Genomic DNA, 20,002 nt, shown 5'->3' on the forward strand with positions numbered 1-20,002 from the left:
ATTTGTGCAGAAAAAGTATAGGATTTGGCTGTGGGAGAGTGATGGTCTATGTTGGCACCTTCCAATAATGGGCGCACCGATCTATATATCATTCGAAATAGAGCTCTGACTAGTCGCCGATATAGGGATGAGATTCTGATATTTATTGTAGTCCCTCATGCAACAGCAATTGGTGATAACTTCATGTTAATGGAAAACAATTGCACGCCACATCGTTTTAACTTGGTGAATCCTTTCCTTTTGAAGGAAGGAATCATACGAATGGATAGATCAGCGTGTTCTCTGGACATGAACCCAATCGAGCATGTTTGGGACTTTCTAGGCAAACGAATTGCTGGACACCTACTATCCCCACAAACTGTCCAAGAACTGGAACATCTTCTGGAGGAGTGGGATAGAAAACACAGCCTCTTATTAATAACTTCATGCCTCAAAGATGTTTAATGTTGCTGGTCGTCCGAGGAAACCATACTTTCCACTAAAAATGGATTTTTTTGTAAAAGAAACAACTTTTTTTATTTGTTTTTCTCATATGCACCTATATATTTCTTTTGGTCCCCAAATGCTCAATAAAATGCATTTTTTTCTGCCAAAAAATGACATTTTTATCTCATATAGCCTACTACGTCTATCAATAATGCATCAATCATTCAAACAATTCTCCAGGTGCAAGACAACAACCCACAACAATCAAATACAGCTCGTGAGCTAACAAATATCACTGATGATATCTTTAAAATATTTAAACAATTGTATTGTGCATAGGTAAATTTAAAACAATGGTTAACGCTTAAGCAATCAGAAAATTCCATTTCTTTTTTAGCTCATCCCGCTGGAACGGTAACTTACACTTACCGGAATCTTTCCAGAATGTTTTAAAATATTTTCGTAATAAGATTGCCAGATTACAAAATATGAAAACAGAACTGCAAATAGAGGCTTGGCAAATCAAAAGCTCTTCAGTACTGCAGTAAGAACGAGCCATAAAAGTTCCTTCTATTTACACTTCTAACCTCTATATGCGCTTCTGTTTTCATATTTTGCGATCTAGCAATCTTATTACAAAAATATTTTAAATCATTCTTGAAAGATTCCGGTACGCGTAAGTTTATTTGAATTCGCTACTCGCTTTATAGATTTTGCTTTGTGTTTTGTTCCGAATATTTTTTTTTTCATTTTTAATTTTCTGTTTTTTTTTACATGATACGTTTTATTTCGTATATATTTTTTACTCAATGATTTCTATTTTCGTTTCAATTTTTAGTGCTCCTCGCACTACTGTATTGATATATTTTGCTTTGACTATATTGATACAATATCAGAAAGCACAACTTTTCGTGTATATAATCGTGGGAGCTGATGAAGAGATTATATCTTTTCATTATTTTGTTTACCTATGAAGAGATTATATCTTTATTTACGGATTTTTATTTTTATTTATTTCTTTTTTTAAATAATATTCTTCTTTTCTTTTTTAAATATTCTGTAACTTTTTCCATGTTTTTTTTTGCCAGACATGTTTAACAGTTGCTGATAAAAAATAAATTTATGTCTAATTAAAAAAAATCTATACAATACCTGGAACACTCCTCTGATAAAATGTACAACTGCAAGCAAATATGGATGTATCCTGGCAGCTGCAGGGGATACTAAATTGCACAGAGAAGTGCCTAAAATACTTGTAAATAATATTCGTTTTACTCCATACCGCCTGGAAAGAAAGCCCCCAGGTATTATTGTAATAAGATATCCTATATATCCAGCACTCAGTATATATCCTTGGATTTCAGGATTCCAATTGAATTCTGGAACTTTCTTCAACTAAAAAAAATATAGAAAGATATTGCACATTTAACGAAATTACGAGTTTCAGTTTTTTCAATTCGGTCAATTTTTATACAAAACTTGTTGAGATTAGGAATGAGGCTCAGCATTTATTATTTCATGATCTTTTGCAAACTTAATGTAGGCCGTAATATCAATTCGGTGCAGGGAGGGAAAGAGCTTCAGGACTTTTACAAACAGGAAATCGAAAATTAGCATTTTTTGTAAACAAAAAATTTTTTGCAAGCAGCTATGTATGCAATGCAGCTGTTGAAGAGATTTTTCTGTTTATCACGAGTTTAAGGCTCTTTAAATTTATTTTTGATGAAAATTTTGTTACGTGTATCTACAATAGATAATCACAAAGCACAAAACAGAATAAAATATGTCTGAGAGGACACGTTTTAAGCCTTTCGCTGGAGTGCTTAGTTGTTACATTGTTAAAATAAGCACTTTAGTTGAAGTTATAGTTGTTAAAGTTATTAGATTTTATTTGTTAGTTACTTGTGTAAACTGTAAGCTAGATTTTATTTATTTGGTTTAATAGCATATGTAAGTTGTGAGTTAGAATTTGTTTATTCGCTTGTTATGGCGATATTATAGAGCAAATTTTTGTGTAAATAAAAAGAGTTATGTTACTCATTCTTTGTAAACTGGAGTCTGAATTACTTTAATTTCATTGAGTAAAGTCGAGAACAAAAGAGCACGGTACTTTCCGGTAGAGTCTCGCAACAAAAGTTCTGAAATTTTTTTAAAATTTTATTTTACAGCTCAATATTTTATATTTCCGTCTTCAGGCAGTATTGTTTATTTATTTCCACCCTCTTGATATAAACTTTCAGCAACTATCAGCCATTAAAAAATAAATGTTTTTCTCACATAACTTCAATAAAAAGTCATGCATAGCAAAAAAAAATTCAGTATCATTTTTTTCAGGGACTTAATGCTGCTTCGAATTTTATTGAGAAGGACACTTGTGGCGTAACTACCACTACGATTATTAAGCATCAATTCACTAGTATATAAGACATGCTAACTTGATTCAATCTTGATGTACCTGTTGATAGATGAAGGTTGGCATTGTCGATTTCTACTCACCCCACATTGGTGACCTTAGGACGTGATATGATCACGACTACTTCGATGGATGGTCCACATTGAACAGTTGACTTGCTATATGTGACTGCGTCTTCGTCCTCCTTGCTCTGTTGCTACTCAGTCTCATTTATTCACAACAGGATTCTTCACACATTCGACTTCTTATAGCAACACTGGAGTGTCCACACACACAATCAAGAGCTTAATACAGTTCTCATGGCTAAAGCTCAAACCCGGTGGCCTTTATCCAGCTCTCCAGGCCTTTCTCAACTACAGCAACTAGTGGCATCCGTTCATCGAAATCTATCCCTGATAAAATTCTGGTGGAGGAGTTTTGTAGTGTAACTACAACTACGATTATTAAACATCAATTCACTTGCATATAAAATATGCTAACTGATTCAATCTTGAGGTGCCTTTTGATAGAGGGAGGTTGGCATTGTCCAATGGCCTCACCCCACACGTTCTGCTTTTTGTTTGCGCATTGGTTTCGAAGGATTTTGCACTAATCTTACGTAATTTAAAAAAAATGTTTCAGAAACAATATTTAACCAACTTACTAAATTTGTAGATTCACTTTCTAAATATGAAGTTTCGCAATCTGTTACTGTCTTATTTTTCGAATTCGGCAGAGTAATGCTGGTGTTAACCATTGCTACTATAGCGAAGCTGATATTTATGCGATGGGACTGCGCCACCATACCACACAAAAAAGCTAGCAATGTGACCACATAACGTCTTTGAAAAATTCTATGGCCTGAAAATAGAGAAATAAACAGGAAAAAAATCCATAAGCAAAGTAATTTTTGATATATCATCTGTATAAATTGGATAATGGATCAGAATTTGAAATGAAATATTTATTTGTAAAGCTGTTCACATAACTCCATGTTTAAAGTATTTTGCAGAGTTTACTGTTCAAAGTTTGACGCATGTGAAAATAATTCTACAAGTCCATCTTTGTAAAGTTTGTAAGTCGATAATTCCATATATCCAAGTCTTTGCTTGTTTCTGTACGGTTATATTAATAGAATAGATGAGCAAATTTTCACTGATTTATAGTTTTAGTTAATTTTGTTTACTTCTCTTTATTTAATTATTGTGACTTTGTTTTATTTTACTAAGATCAATTCAGTTCTAATTCCTAGTGCACTTTAGCATCCAAATAGAGTCTCGGTGCTGCCATCTAGTGTGGCAGAAACTAGATCTCCAAATTAACATGGCCAACGGTATCTCACCCATTGGGGTGGTCCTGAAAGAGTGGATACCACTTCTGGAGAACACACTAGGTCTGCTCATCGAGAAGACTGATTGTGCAGCTCATAGGAAATAAAAAAATTCAGTTCTTTTTATTGTAGCATTTTTTTTGCTTTATTTTAAAAAGATTTATTCATTCAAGTTTGGATTAGGTAAGTTTATATAAGTACTAATTTTAATTAATTAATTTATTTTTCATATTTCCTACCCGTGTAGAGCCAAAGTTTATAAATCGTTTTTTATACCTTAAAAGAGCGTCTATATACTTTATTCATGGAAATGAACTTAAGCCATACTTAAGGACAATTCACTCTAACGTTATCATGAAGCTTTTCTAAAAATTTCATCAAGACCAACATTTTATTTTAAAAAAAGCCCTTGGGTCCTTCGGCAACATTTAAAGAAAATGGTTTGTTAATTCTGAAAATTTGAAAAGTTATCACTATACAGTTTTTAATTTAGTGCCTCTTTCATATTATTTTGTTTATTTCTGTTGGAAAACAATTGTACCATAAATGAATAATAGTTCATTGTGATTTATAGATTTAAAATTGAGTTTTTAAGGTTCGTTTCAGTAAAAATTATTGAATTAAGATTGCATTTCGTGGATTTACGTTAGTATTTTGAAATTTTTTCACATTGTTCATTTGTGTAAAAACATAAAATTTTCTAGTTAATGTTAAATCATTTATCTTATACTTTAGTTTTAATTTAACACCTTCCCTTACATTACCTTTGCCTTAACATTTAGCTTATAGTTTAGTTTTGTCTTTCTAAAAAGCTGTTTTGTCATATTTTTATTTACTATTATTTATTGCATTTTGTTTTATGATAATTTCTACCATAAACAGTTTTTGGTTTATTAAATGAAAAGGTTAAACGGTGCATGCCATCCATAAAAATTTGCATTTTATTCAACAACATCAGGCGCAGAAGCCGTTTGGTCCAGTGCAGCCATTTTACCGCCCCCCCCCCCCATTGAAAAAAAAAACACGTCGTTTTTTTATATGCTTTAACATTGGAGAGGAAACTCTTCATAAATTCTCCGTGTTTGTGGCAGAAAGAAAGAAAGAACGAAATTTGTTGCGCAAACGATTTTATTAATATTGCTCAACTGGTTCATGGTAAGGTAATTTGCAGCTTCTGTTTGTCTGAAGACTGGAGCACCCGTTAGAAGACTGTCTTAGCTCCTCAGACACCCAAGCCGCTTCTAACATGAAGGACAGACGCTGGGTACGGATTTGGATCGGAGTTTTCCTTCTCCTAGGTATCTCTCTCAGTCTGACTACCCAATAATCTGAATCCTATTCTCTGATAGCGGCAGCTCACTGCAACATCTCAACAACCGGACCCAAATTGGCGACAAAACCAGTATTTCCATCGTAAACAACCTAAAACTCTTGTCCCTCCAACATAATATTCACCTGCAGAGGGTTCCTTCTCACGTCGGTTTCTATGGTAATGATTTAGCGGACAGCCTAGCTAAAGAGGGTTGCAGCTAACCGCACCTTACCTATCTTGAACTTTACTCCCTGAAGAAATCCCAGATTCTCAGAGACTGGTTGATTCCCCCCACCCACCATTGGTACAAGGGAAATAAGCCTGGAGCTTCTTTGATCCTTCACTTTGAAAGGAGAGTTTTCACCACCATCTCCCACCTAGCTACCGGCCATCTTAAAGGTTTTCTATTTTCCGAAGGAACTAAAATCCACCCCATCTGCCCTAAATGACATCTACACCGGGCTTCCGCCGATCACATCCTGAACTGTCTTGGTCTTCTCTGGGAAGAAATTTACTCTACTCCTCTTTTGGTGTTTGATTTTCTTCAGGTCAACGGGTTCATAGATCTGGTCTGACTTCGTCAGGCCGGAAGAGGATAAACAACAACAACATTAATATTGCTAAGTTTCTTTTTCTGAACTAAAAATATAGACATTTAATCACAGAGAAATATTTAAGTGTCAAATGATAAAACATTAAAAAAAGGCGACGCTTTATTTTTTTATTTTTATCAATGTTCTTCGAAATGGCTACGCTACGCCGCGCTACGGCAAAAAACTTAACTACTAGTTAGTTAGTAGTTAGTTGAGTTTATCGTTTTCTGTTATTATTTTTAGTAAATTTATGAAGTGTTATGTAATCGTTTGGTTATTTGTTTTAATATAGTTCTATGAAATGCTTAGATGTCGTGTGATTTTTCACATTGTGTAAATCAGATTCCAATTTATTTTTAAAATTTTAATTTCTCATAATTTTTTTTTGTACATATATTTATTTGAACAGTATATAATACGTATTAACATGATTGAAATACATCATTAATGCTTTTAAGCTAATGGAATGATATTGAATATTTAGCGCACCGCAATTCATATGAAGTTATGAATACTATTCGCGATCGCAACGCTCGAGTACGCCCTCTAGCGGGAGCCTGAAAATATTGGGCATTAGTTTCATCATAATTTTTGGCAATGACGGACGCTATTTTCTTAGCAGCAAATAAGAAGCAAAATTTCCCTAAGGAAAAGATAGAAGAACTTGAAAAAACTAATCAGAACATGTCGAACAATGAAGCAGAACACGCCAAGAATTTGAAAAAAAATTTCTCAATAATTTTTACCTTTTCTATTACCAACAACATAACTTCCGATTTCATCATCATTTGCAGTTACAGATGTGTATATTACGGTAAAATAATTTTTTCTGTCTTCAATTCATTACGAATTAAAGTGAAGTCAACATTGCTTTCGTCATTCCAATGAATAAATGTGAATTCAGAAAGCACACAGAACTGCATAATAGTTAAAGAATAATCTTCTTCTTTATAGAATAGTATATATTTCTGTATCTATATAATTCGGAAAACAACAATAAAGAATCATCCGAACTACTTGAAATAGTATCATTTGTGCTGATTATTAATAAATTTTTATCGTTTTCTTGGTAAGTACTTTATAGTTTTGAAAGAATAATTTTAACTAAATTCAGCTATTCTGTTTTAAAGTTACATATTGAAATTCATATCGAGATCTTACAATTTTGCTGTGTGGCATGTTATCTAAAAATAATGAAGGGATAATCGTATTATTTGAATATAAAATTTTCAAATGAAGAACATTTCATTTGGAATTCTGCGGATTTATAACACAGGTGAGCGTTATGATTTTTTTAATAAAAAATTTGCTTGTAAAAAATTTTTTTTCTTATTTGATGATCGTTCTCCACAGAATGGTTTTTTGCGTGATTAAGAACTATAAGAATAAAGAAACGAAACAATATTAAAGTTTTTATTTCGATATGAAGAATTTTTAAAATCGTTTTTTATCCTAAGAATTCTTTATTTTAAGTTTTTTAGTTTATAATTTTTCTATAAAAATTGTTGGCAAAATACTTTTTTTTGAAAAATTAATTCGTATAACATTATGTGTTAATGTATACTTCTTGCATATTCTAATGTTTGAAGTAATATGATTCAGAAAAGTATGGAATAAAAATTCGGTACTTACGTATTAACGACACCGCAGCTACAGATTTGGCGGTTTTTAAGTGTCGCCAATCTACACTTAAAATTTTTGCGACAAATCATGAAACAAAACCCTTTATTTATAATCAAAGTAGTCAATTGGATTTCGGTGGAAAATGGGCCGATATAGAGTTTAGCATAGATTCAAAACAAACTCTATTCTCTTTCACCTACCTGATGAAGTCGCCATATGAATTCTAATAAATAAGTTTCCAAATTAAATAACATTTCCAAAACATACGTTTACAAAGATAAAACTTCATGTTATGGGAATTGGTAAATTTTCGTTTTTTCGGTGAAATATTTCGCTCCTGAAAAAATAAAATTGCATCTTGTTTTGTTTTTGGCAAATCCCAAAGATGCATTTTCGTAGCAACAAAAAATCGCGTCAAAAAAGAATTGTTTTTTTGTTTTGTTTCGTAAGCATTCTTTATTTTACGTTTTTTAGTCTCTAAATAATGACTTTTATTGAAACTTAAAATTTTTTAATATAAATTGTTGTCAAAAACTTTGTTTGCAAAATTAAATAATGTAAAATTATGAGGCTTTATGTCCTACTCTTTGTTCATTTTAATTTTTGAAAATAAATGATTCTTACAACTATGGAATGTAAAGTTTAAATGGGCCTTTCATGTTTTATCATTAAGCTTAGTAAAACTATTTCTTAGGCACTAGGTTTTAACTCTTATAAGAATATACATATAGTTTTCTGTTTATTTACAAATATTTTTTCGATGCGTTTTGGATTTTCCTTCTCTAAAATAAAAGAGATACCATTTTGTTTTCGTTTGCATAAGAAAGAATATCAAACATTTTTCTTTTTTAAATTTAATAAGCCACAATAAAGTAGGAACGTTACATTGCTACGCGCTACATTAAAGACGTCTCCAGAGTAACTGAATGATTGTTCATATAGAAATAGCAGGTATTCGTCTCATACAACAACGCCCCCTATAGTTCGTTGCAATCGCGGATTGTATGCATCTACTGCGCAGTTAAATTGGTAAGTAGCATTAACCATCTAGACGAAAAAGTTTTATCCTACCACCAAAATACAAATCGATTTTAATTTTTGAAAAAAAATAAACATCAGTAAATGTTTCTTCAAATTTTTAATCTGTTAAGCATCGGATTTCTTCTTTTACTTTTCGCTTTTTTTTAATTCTTTTTTTAAAAAATTTAAAGCGGACTTTTTTCAGCTTTAAAAGGAAGAAAAAATAATAATCGCAGAATATTGCAGAAATATAAGCATCTTATTGAAAAATTGACAAATTTAAAAGTAGCAGCATTATTATTATTGTTATGACTTAGAAACCATCAGTATTAAAGTTTCGGAAAAATTTTTTCAAGTCAAAGTTTAGTTTAATTGTTTTTATTTTTTCAAGTCAAAGTAACAAAAACATTTTGTTTATTTTTATTACAAATTTAAAAATTTTGATTTTTAAGAATTATTGATTTTTATAAGACTTTTATCTTTAAATGATATATTAAGAAATCAAAAGATAACTTTTTATGAAAGTTATGAAAAGGAAATAACACCTGATATTTTTCCTAAATATTGAATTAAAAATTTAAATTATAAATTTTATTTGTGAAACTCTTATAAGTTTTATTTAAAATTTTGTATAGTAATCTCATATTAGACTTAGACTAAGAGGTTGTGCAACTCCAAACAGCTGGGCACATCGACCAGAGGTCTATTGTATCCAAATTTCATATTAAAATCAATATTAATAATTTTTTCAAAACATGAATAAATATTTACATAATAAATTATAATTTTATACTTAATGATAATTTGAATCAGAATTATCTATTTCAATCTGCATTAGGGTTTGGAGTGAGTCCTCATAAAGGTAAATTGTCTCAACTGTCGCAATTCCCTTTTTTGTGTAAGTTGTATCAATTCAAAGATTTTATGGTGAACTAGTTGAATACAACTGTGAACTAGTTTTATGTTGAACAAAGATTTTATGGTGAACTAGTGAATTAAAAAAAGAAAAGAATCAATAAACCAGTACTCAGAAGAAAAAAAAAACGCTATCATGCTTAAAACTGAAAGACAACATACCAACGCTATTAAAGAGCTTGATGGAAGAACCAGGTTAATAACATTTTTAGGGGAATTAATGAATTAGACAAGATAACATAAAGTGGTTGTGTCAATATGGGTATGTTTAATGTAACAAAACTGCTTTTGCTTTCACTTTTATCTCAACATAACTAATCCATATTAGTTTTTAGTATGCTTGGATGATTTTTATTTCAAATTAGGCAGTGGTAAGTAAAATAAAGCAAATAATTATTAGTCCCAACTTCGAATAAATTGGTAATAAAATATTTCGGATACCACTTCTTTTTTTCGTTTGGAAAATGTCCCTTACCTAGTTCTTCCACTAAGTTTTTAAAATTAATATAGCTTAAATAACTTCAATTTTTTATTTAATATTATATGCTGTAATCTTCGGTGGCTTGACATTATTGAGGTAGGCAAAGCTCGTTGTTTATAATTCATATTATTGGAATAAAGATAAAATGTGTTTAGCCACTGGAAAATATTTCATATGTATGGAAAATATATGGAAAATATATATGCCATATATATGGAAAATATATATGCCACTGGAAAATTATTTTCTGAAAGTAAGGAAAACCAATCGTGGAATTCTCATCAAAACAAATTCACCAATTACCATATTACCAGTAGTACATATTACCGTCAGTGCTATACATATGAATTGAGCGCCATCTGTGAATGACGATTTTTTACGATTTTCTTAAACGAATTTCCTATTAATCTTTCCTTCATGACCTTGGCTTCTTAGCACATAGCTTGATTTGTTTTATTTCAATTAATACACATTATCAGTATTAATAGAGCATTAGTGTGAATAATAATATTCAGATTACGCGAATAAGTACCTTTTATCCTTATTTTTGCTTTTTAGTTCAGAAGTTCCTTTTTTTTATTTCAATTAATACATATAACCAACATTAATTAAGCATAATTGTCGTCAATGATAGTATGACGATTTTTTATGGTTTTTCTAGACAAATAAATACCTTTAATCTATTAGTTTTGCTTTCTAGTACATAGCTTATTCCTTTTATTTCAATATGCATATTATTACCTTAATTAATTAAGCCTCTTTGGCGTCGATTTTTCAAGTTCTTCCTAAATAAATTAGTACAACTTTCTGCTTAATTTTGCTTATGAATATATAAATATTATTTTTTCTATTCCGTTTCCGTTGGTTTTAAATAAGTAATTTTTCAGAAACAAGTTTAAAAGAGTTAATATAAACAAATTAAAAGCGTGTGGTACCATACAAAGTATGGTGACGTAAATCACGCGTGCTACCACGTAATGTTCATTGAATTTATCTGACTTAGCGAATATTAAATAATTAAATATTTAAATACGCGTAATAATCCAATTTTTCATCAAATAGAGTAATTATCAATGATGTCATTTTTAAAATATGTGACAAGATTGAATCGCTAAATTTAAAACAATGGCTAAAGCTTAACCAATCAGAAAATTCCATTTCGTTTTCCGCTCATTCCGCTGGAACGGTTTGTCATTGAATAATCTAACGTCAACAGTGACCTTTCTCATTCTTTGAACTATCTGTATGCCAAATTTCATAGCTTTTGGTCGGTAGGTTTAGGAGTCTATCAAGGACCGACAGACACACATTCATTTATATATATATATAGATATAGATGTGCATTGTCAAAATTTAGTAAATATAATTCGCATCTAGTTTCTCTTAATGTATTTTGTATTCTCAGAAGATTTATTGAACTTTATGCTTTAGTTGCTTACAGTTTCATTATTATATATATTATAGCCTGAAACTTCTTAGTATTAAATGTGAATAAATAGAAATAATATTATTAAGATTCATAAGAAAATCAGTATAAGATTACAATTTTTAATGAATTGCCGCTTGACAGATCAAAATTAATATCTATATTAAATGTTTAGCTGTCTTTATTGACATAAAAAAATATTGTAATTGGCAGTTCTCTATTAGAAAATTAAAAATAAACAAATAAATAAAAATAACACAGCTTTTATTGCCATTTCCAGTGATTTTAGAAATTTTAAAGCTAAATAAAGTCATTAAAATATTCACTTACCTCCTTTTTCTAAATTAAATTTTCCAGTTTTGGACATTTTAATAATATATTATTGGGCAACCGGAGATATTACAGCCAACATTTTTGGCATAATTGATACGTCACACATCGATGAATAACTTTAATGAAAGGAATGAGAAAAAATATTCTACACTAAAATGTACAAAACTATTCCCAAACTTTTTCAACTATCAACTTTAATTTTTTTACCAATTCGAAAGAGTTATACTTTTTTGCCACAGGCTTATAATTGGCCAATAAGAGTACTGGCGGTAATTTAAACACTATTTGAAGTTTTAACTTGAGAAGTTTATCAGAATAATTAAGTGAAATAAACGATCGTCTAAACTGCCACCATTATTATCAAAAATTACTCACGCAACCACTTAACACGCGATGATAATATTTTCCCGTAAGTAGCTGAAGAGTGCGTTTCTCACAAAAATGATATTGCATATTTAATTCAGATCAGAGTATATGCAAATATGTTTATCCTTCACGCTAAGCGTTTTCTATAAAGAATGTCTTTATTCGCATCGAAGCGCTCGCCAAGTGATGATATATAGTGATACGAGTAATCAGAATTTATTCCAAATATATTCGTGACTTTCGGTTAACTAAACTAGCTCTACGTTTTGGCATTTGATAAGTAAGTGTTGAATAACTAATCTACAATATATTCATTTTCACTTCCTTATACAATAAAAGATATACCTTGACAATCAACATATGTTTCATTATGTAATAAATGAAATAAATGTAATTTATTATTTTATATATTATTTTCTGCAATATTTTTACTTTAATATAACATAAAATATGCTTGATTATAAAGAGATTCATGCTAATATTTAGTTTCAAATTTTTTTTACAGAATAGCAAAATACTGTTTTAATTTTTAATTAGGATCAAAGAGAAGATGCAACAATGCAAGTCTTATGCATTTGCAGCTTATTTTGTTTAAAAAAAATACGCGGAGAGAAGGTTAACATACTTTTTACAGAAACTGTGAAAACCAAATTTTCCTATATTTCGTCATAGGAGGTTAAGAATGACATTGCTCCAAGAAACCTACTCAAAAATTTAGTTATTTCTAGAATGAAATATGTTTGATCGAAACATATTATTCATTGAAAAATAAAACGAGAAAAAAGTTAACTTATCTTATTTATCTAAGCTTATTCCATTTATTTAATGATAGCTGGATTAACGTTAAGGATATGTGTTGGAAGCCCCATTTACTAATAAACTATCAATCCATTAAATTATATAGCTTGAATAATTTATTTCAAGCACTGGCACCACCTTTGATGGAGAAGTAGTGGCCTTGAGTACGGCCTTGCAGCAGCTACTGGCCCTCCAACACAAATTTGAAAATGCAGTCCTCTTCTCGGACTCACAAGCGGCCATACAATCAATTAGCTCACATGAACGTCTCTTGACACATGAGATTTCCCGATGTTAAGACCTCTTGAGGTCTTTATTTTTGATGGGAAAACGAATAGTCCTCCAGTGGGTGCCAGCCCATTGTGGTGTTTGTGGCAATGAGCAGGCAGATTTACTTGCCAAAAAAGGTGCCAGTTTGCTACAACAATCGAATACGGCAACTTCCTTTTGGAAAAATCAAACTGTTCCTTAAAAATTTATGTAAAACCAACTCATTACGAGACCTTCAGACTCGCACAGCTTTGAAAAGTTGGAGAAATGTAAGCTCTTCCTTAATTCTTAACAAACCAAGACGTGATGCAGTTGCGGCCTTCTGCTTATATACAGGCCACGATTGTCTTTCTGCTCACTTATACCGCATAGGCCTTTCCACCACGCCTTTTTGTCTACTTTGTAAATCTGGAGAGAAATTGGGCAGGGACCACCCTTCATGAACGCACTGAGTCCTCAAGATATTGGGAAGCAAGCGAACTTTTAAGGCAATGACTTCGGTCTTCTTTCTTTGTTATCATACGTACATTTGTATTCGTTATTTATTTCATCTTTCTATTTGTACCTTTCTGCCTTGCCATTGGAAATAAAAAAAAATAAAAAAAAGATTATTTTAAGAAAATTATTTAATAATTTTAACCAAATAAGGGTGTAAAAAAAACTCGAACGAAATACACTTAAAGTTTAGCCTAAAATATAGATAGAACAAAATTTTGGAAACGATAAATAAAAAATACCTTTTCAAACAACTTCGAGTAGGAAGGAAACGCTAACTAGTTTGAAACAGCTGTCCTTGTGACTATTTAATTTCGAGTCCAGGTGCTAGGGACATTCCATTTTCACATTCGACTTTTGAAACTTCAACTGTAAACGGATTTTTTTTGTCCTTAAAAATGTAGAGGATTGCAGCAAAAGGAAAATTGCACTGCATTAATTTTTTTAGAAAGTAGTAAATTACTATTTTTCTCAATCTAAGAACCTATGCCTATATCTTACGTAAAACTTATTCTAATATCGAGTGAAATAATTTAATATGCTGTGTTACTAAATGGATATTCACAAGAAACTGAATCGAAAAAAATAATAGATGATAATAAAAATAGACATGTTTTGAGACTCCAATAATCACAGGTCATTCACGCCTGACAAGTGTTGAGAATGGGCGCTTGCATTTGATAGCTCGAAACGTGTCGACTTTTATTTTCAGTTTCAGAGTTTTCATCATCAATTATATTGTTTTATATTTGGGTCGTGATCAGTAAGGATTTTACGTTCGTTAAAGTAATCATATGCATTATAATATTTTTACAGGATTCATGTGGTCTTTAAAAACGTAAGAGACCCGTAGCATTAATATTGATCTATTAATGTTATCTTTATTTATAAAATTAAAATTTTGAGAATAGATATTTTAAGTTAATGAAATTGAATATTTTATCTTTTAAGTTTTTGTGCCCGCATTTTAGTATCTTATGGACCTTACGAACTCTATTTAAAAAGAGAGTATCGTATCAGATATATGTAAGAAACAAAATCATATCAGTGGTATTTGGCAGGGCTATTTTGTGGTAAATGCAGCTTATCGTAATCAAAGAACATGCTGTGCGACATTTTATGGTGAATTTGCGAACGTAAGTTTCAGAATGTATTGAAACATGAGAATGCTATTTGCAAATTATCTTTATCCAAAGAAAGCCATGTAACCTAAGCATGTAGCAGAATGAAGCGATTTTTTAAACAACGAATCATACGCACAATGAATATGCAACATATTATTTTGATATCTTATTCTTAAACATAACATATTTCAATGTTTTTAAAATGCCATTTAATATTCAGCAAATCTTTGAGTTATGTAAAAAGAAGTATCGTAAATTATAAAAAACCTTGTGAATGTGTATTGGAATTACTATACAATCTATATTTTATGTTTCAGGCACTTTTTTTTATTTCTTCAAACTTTCTTGCCTAGAAGACTCGATTAAAGCTGTAATAAGGATTATCCCTAAAATTTTGTTTATAGTTATAATAGGTTATGTAAATTTGATTGTAGTATGAAATCCTAGTATAAGTATGGTAATAACAACATAAAAAATCTAATTAGTGCCAGATAAAAAGTTCATGTACTTAAATTCTAAAAGCATAAAAAATCATGAATTATTTATAAATCCATTCAATTTTTCTTTTCAAAGGACATTAAAAGAAAATATAAATCTTTGCTTTTTGAACAGAAATAAACTTAAAAATTGTCTGTTGTTTAGAAACTCGGAGATATTTTCTATTAACTATTGATTAAGTCTCTCCAAGCAATCACTGAACATTATTTAAATTTTTTTCAAGTCAGAACTTGGTTGCTTAGCAACGGAGTAAAATTAAGTATTCCTCTTTTGAATTTGTCAATGGGTTTTCTTAAAATATTCATTTGCGGTGGCGACTTTTGTTGGCTGTTTTCTGGACTATCGCCAAATATATAAATCTTTATTGCGATCCAATTTTTTCGAAATTTTTTCTGCCCCCTTATTTCAAGGGTCACGATTCCAAATATATAAATACATATATAAATACATATATATGTATATATATGTTCATTCAGAGAAAGTACGTTTTTGTGTATGATTTCGAAACTTAATTAAGAGTTAGCACAAATTAATTAGCATATTTGAGGTCCCCCCCCCCTGAAACCATTAAGACACTTAGTTTGTGAAAATCCGATCATAAGAACCAAAGTTATTCATGAATATATATTTTTTCTTTCTGCCGACTGTACATAGCATGTAGATATTCCTTCAATAATCACACAATTTGATTTGTAAAAGAGAAAAATATTAAAATTTTGTGATAGTAACTTCCTTCTTGTCTATGTTTTTTGAAGGTATATCTGTTTTTGTTTCCACTTTAGTGTCTGTTATATATGCTGGATCATATGGTTGAATTTCAGCAGAACCTAAAGTTAGGAAGGTCGCACCAGATACAAAAACAACAGATGCGGCAATAAGGAACATTTTATGCCATTGGATCATTGTTTGCTAAAATAAAAAATCCAAAATAAGTCATGCATACTTCATTTTTCAATATATTATTAAGGATGGTTCAAAAATATATGTCGAACAATGTAAAAGTTGGCAGAAGGTACCTAATACATTGGCATCTTTCGTATAGAAATGTTTGAGCGGAAATACCGCGTTAAGCCAATAGAGAGACAATTGCTTACTAATACACAGCAATCCATGAACCGCTGTGAATTTGATTTCCCTGTTCGTCATTGCTCTTTCGACCAGCAGTTGTAAACTGTAATTGATTGTAATTTGACTGTTCAATTTTGTATGAGAATGTAGATGCTAAAATGCGAAGTATACGTAGCACATTAAGCATTAATCCTAAGTAAGCAAAAAATCAAGTTCGACAAAAGAAAATGATTTATGAGCAGTTCACAATAGCTACCAATCAATAGTTTACAATCACATTACAATTAATTTTAGTTTACAGTATCTGCTTGATAGTAAGCAACATTAAAGTTGCAAGCAAATAATATTAAACAATAGCGCTCTCTGTCGGCTCAAACCGACATTTTCGCGCACATATTCTTTTATGAAATATGCTTCTTTAGGTCCCCTCTACCTCCCTTTACATTTTTGACATATATTTTGAACCAAACTGTTGTGATAAGAAATGACAAAAAAGGTATCCTGCGATGCCTTTAGTTCATATTATTTCAATTCTAGTAAGGATTTAAAAAATTCTACAAATTCAACAAATTAATTAATAATTTCAACAAATGTAATTCTTAAAGATATTGCTCTGTTATAAAATACGTGATTGTACTAACTAAGATAAATATTTACTATGAAAAAAATCATTTTTATTCAAGGTAATAAAAATGCAAAATATAATATTTTAAACTTTTCAATAAAAGTTAGTGAAAGAACTCATTTAATTTTTAGTTTTAACCAAGCGCCTTAATTTCGTTTTGCAATTGTTAATTTGTATTAAATATATTTTATGACTCAGTCTTTTTTGCATCTATGCGAGACGATTAAACATTGCTTCTCCTTTCTTATAAATAATACTTTTAAATAATACCTTTCTTATAAATAATACTTTTACTCATTTTTGTGGGGAAATACGATTGTAAACAAATATTTCGATAATTATTTTTGTACAAAACGTCAACAAATATCCCGGTCGTAATTTTGTTATTTAAAAGAAAAGGGACATAAATATTTGAGGAAGTAGTGTTTACTGATATAACTCAAGCTGTTTTTATAAAGCCATAAAATGCACAAATTTTGATAAAACTGTTCTGAGGAAACAATATTACGCAGCATTGGTAGTACTATCAATTTTATTTATAGAGTATTAAATTTTAAGTTCCTTTTTTGTAGCACATATATGATTAATATTAAATCCTATTCAATTACTTTTTTTTCAATTACAATTTTATTCAATTATTATTATTGACAATTTTATTAATATTAACAATTTTATTGATATTACGTATATTATTAATTAAGAATTACCTTTCAAAGGCTGGAAGACTGCAGAAATAGATCATAGGACTTATGTCTTCCACTTGCTCTTTCTTAAATATCAGTGCATTTCTAATTTATTTACTATATTAGTGTTTCATCGTTAAAAGATGGTCATTATGATTTAAAAAAATATTCTAGCATTATAAATGCTAAGTATCGAGTTTCGTATTCAAAAGATTTCTTTTTTGGACTTAAAAAGTAATATAATTACAAAATAATTTTTTACAAGAAATTTCAGTTCTTTCAGAAATTAAATTAAAGCAAATGTTTATGATGGAGTTGTTATTTTATAGATTTACCGAAATTTTTCCTCATGAATAAAATGGTAAAGTTTTAATGGTGGATTATATTTCGCGTATAAATTTGTCATAGACTGTAAATACATAGTACAGTTAAATAGAGATGTCGTTAATGAAGAATTACAATATTTTTTGTTCCTAATAATAAGAAACATTCACAAAATTCACCAAAAATAATTAAATATCATAAAAAAGTATTAAATATCATACTTCTTCTTTCGTTAAATACCCAATGAGAATAGGCATTATGAAACCAGATAAACTAGCTACCGTGCTTCCTAATCCCATAATAATTCCTGAAAAAAAATAGAAAGTGATGTTAAATTACTGGCAAAACTTTGTCGGACATTTTTACACTCTGTACATTGAGAAAAATACAGAATACTACCAGAATATGATTAAATTTTCGGTATTTCTGACTCTATAGGAACACTATAAAACTCTGTAATTTTTACCGAAGTGAATGATTTTTTATAAAATTAGCACTAAAATATGGTTTTGTAATGAGTGATGAAATATGGTAATTTTATCACGATAACTTGGAGCATGGCGTGAAATCCATTTATTCGGTTAAATTTATTTTTCGATTTTGAAGTTTTTACGAAATGTGTAGCAATAACAACTATAATTTTGAAAACCAGAATAATGTGTAAACCATAATCAAATGATGGAAAACTACTTAAATAACTTTTTATTTCATTATTGTTACGGTACAGTAAATTTACCAGAATTTGTTATTAGAAATTAGGTGCGTGAATGTTAACTTAAAGATCGAATTATTGACACTATTGTCATTTTTCAAAAAATACTTCGCATAAGTTTAGTTTACTTTTAAAAGCAATTATTGGCAAAACTTTATTAGATATTTTTAATCACTGATATATTGAATAGGATGAATGTGGACAAAAAGGAGGAATTATTGACTTAACTGTGCTTTTCAAAAAGTACTATTGCAGATTAGAAAATATATTTTGTATGTATGTGCAATTATAGATAATCTGCAATCTCTCTATAATAAAAAGTTTTCGATTAGATGACTTAAAGCTAGAGAAATTAAAATATTCCGGAACCCATTCTTTGACTTAATTCGAACAATTCTTGCATAAAATTTCTCAGAAAATTCAAGCACAAATCTTGAGCCGCGATGGCTCAGGGATAGAGTGTTCGCCTTTCAACGAGGCGAACCGGGTTCGAATCCCAGTCGATACGAATTCCGCATCCGGCTTGCATCGACCACTGTGCTGACGTGAAATACCCTCAGTGGTAGAGGGATCATGGGTTAGAGTTCTCTTGCCATCAGGCTAACCGTGGGAGGTACTCGTGGTCTTCTTCTCCATGCAGCGCAAATACGGGTTAGCTCCATCAAAGAGTCCTCCACGAAGGCAAATTTCTCTCAATACTCGATCCAGGAGTTCCCTTGTCTTCTGGATTGGGTTCAAATTACAAGTCTAAGGAGTTGATCATTAGTAGTCGTAAACCCATAAAAATTGGGTAGGCTGTTCAACGACGGTTATAAAAAAAACACAAATTTTATTAGGCTTTAAAATTTAAAATATTTTCAAATGAGTTAGTTTAAAAATATTTTTAATAATTGTTTAGTAACTTAAAAAAACTATTTTTGACTTTTTATCGATAGAATTCGAGAAAACATTAACAATGTCATTATGTTATAATGTCAGTCCAGGGCTCATATGAGAACAAAATTGCTTTGGTCTTTAATGCCCATATTTTGTTTAAAATATTTTTAATTTTAAAATATCTAAGAGTAAATAAAATCATTTAAATAAATATTCAAAGTAAACATTTAAAATAATAAACACTTATTATACATAAATTTAATTGTGGAAAAACAAATTTTAAGCTTTTGTGACTAAGAACCATCCTTGCAG

General features: G+C 30.1%; 2 protein-coding genes across 3 annotated transcripts in view; both read right to left on the bottom strand.

Moving 5' to 3' along the window:
- LOC107443283 (putative inorganic phosphate cotransporter) overlaps positions 1 to 15,931 on the bottom strand; it is a 33,950-nt gene extending 18,019 nt beyond the window's left edge. The window contains exons 1-3 of the mRNA XM_087161203.1: positions 11,849 to 15,931; positions 3,483 to 3,679; positions 1,579 to 1,821 (exon numbers count right to left, since the gene is read on the bottom strand). Coding sequence (XP_087017329.1) covers positions 1,579 to 1,821; positions 3,483 to 3,679; positions 11,849 to 11,885 — 477 coding nt within the window. The 5' untranslated portion in view covers positions 11,886 to 15,931. The remainder of the gene's footprint in view (positions 1 to 1,578; positions 1,822 to 3,482; positions 3,680 to 11,848) is intronic.
- An 81-nt stretch (positions 15,932 to 16,012) lies between these two features.
- LOC107443294 (sodium-dependent phosphate transport protein 1) overlaps positions 16,013 to 20,002 on the bottom strand; it is a 33,041-nt gene continuing 29,051 nt past the window's right edge. For both annotated transcript variants that reach the window (XM_016057111.3, XM_016057112.3), the window contains exons 9-10: positions 18,324 to 18,409; positions 16,013 to 16,311 (exon numbers count right to left, since the gene is read on the bottom strand). In XM_016057111.3, coding sequence (XP_015912597.1) covers positions 16,111 to 16,311; positions 18,324 to 18,409 — 287 coding nt within the window. In that variant the 3' untranslated portion in view covers positions 16,013 to 16,110. The remainder of the gene's footprint in view (positions 16,312 to 18,323; positions 18,410 to 20,002) is intronic.

This window comes from Parasteatoda tepidariorum, chromosome 4, assembly GCF_982258835.1.
Source record: "Parasteatoda tepidariorum strain Cologne lab strain chromosome 4, Ptep-v5.0, whole genome shotgun sequence".
Lineage (NCBI taxonomy): Eukaryota > Metazoa > Arthropoda > Arachnida > Araneae > Theridiidae > Parasteatoda > Parasteatoda tepidariorum.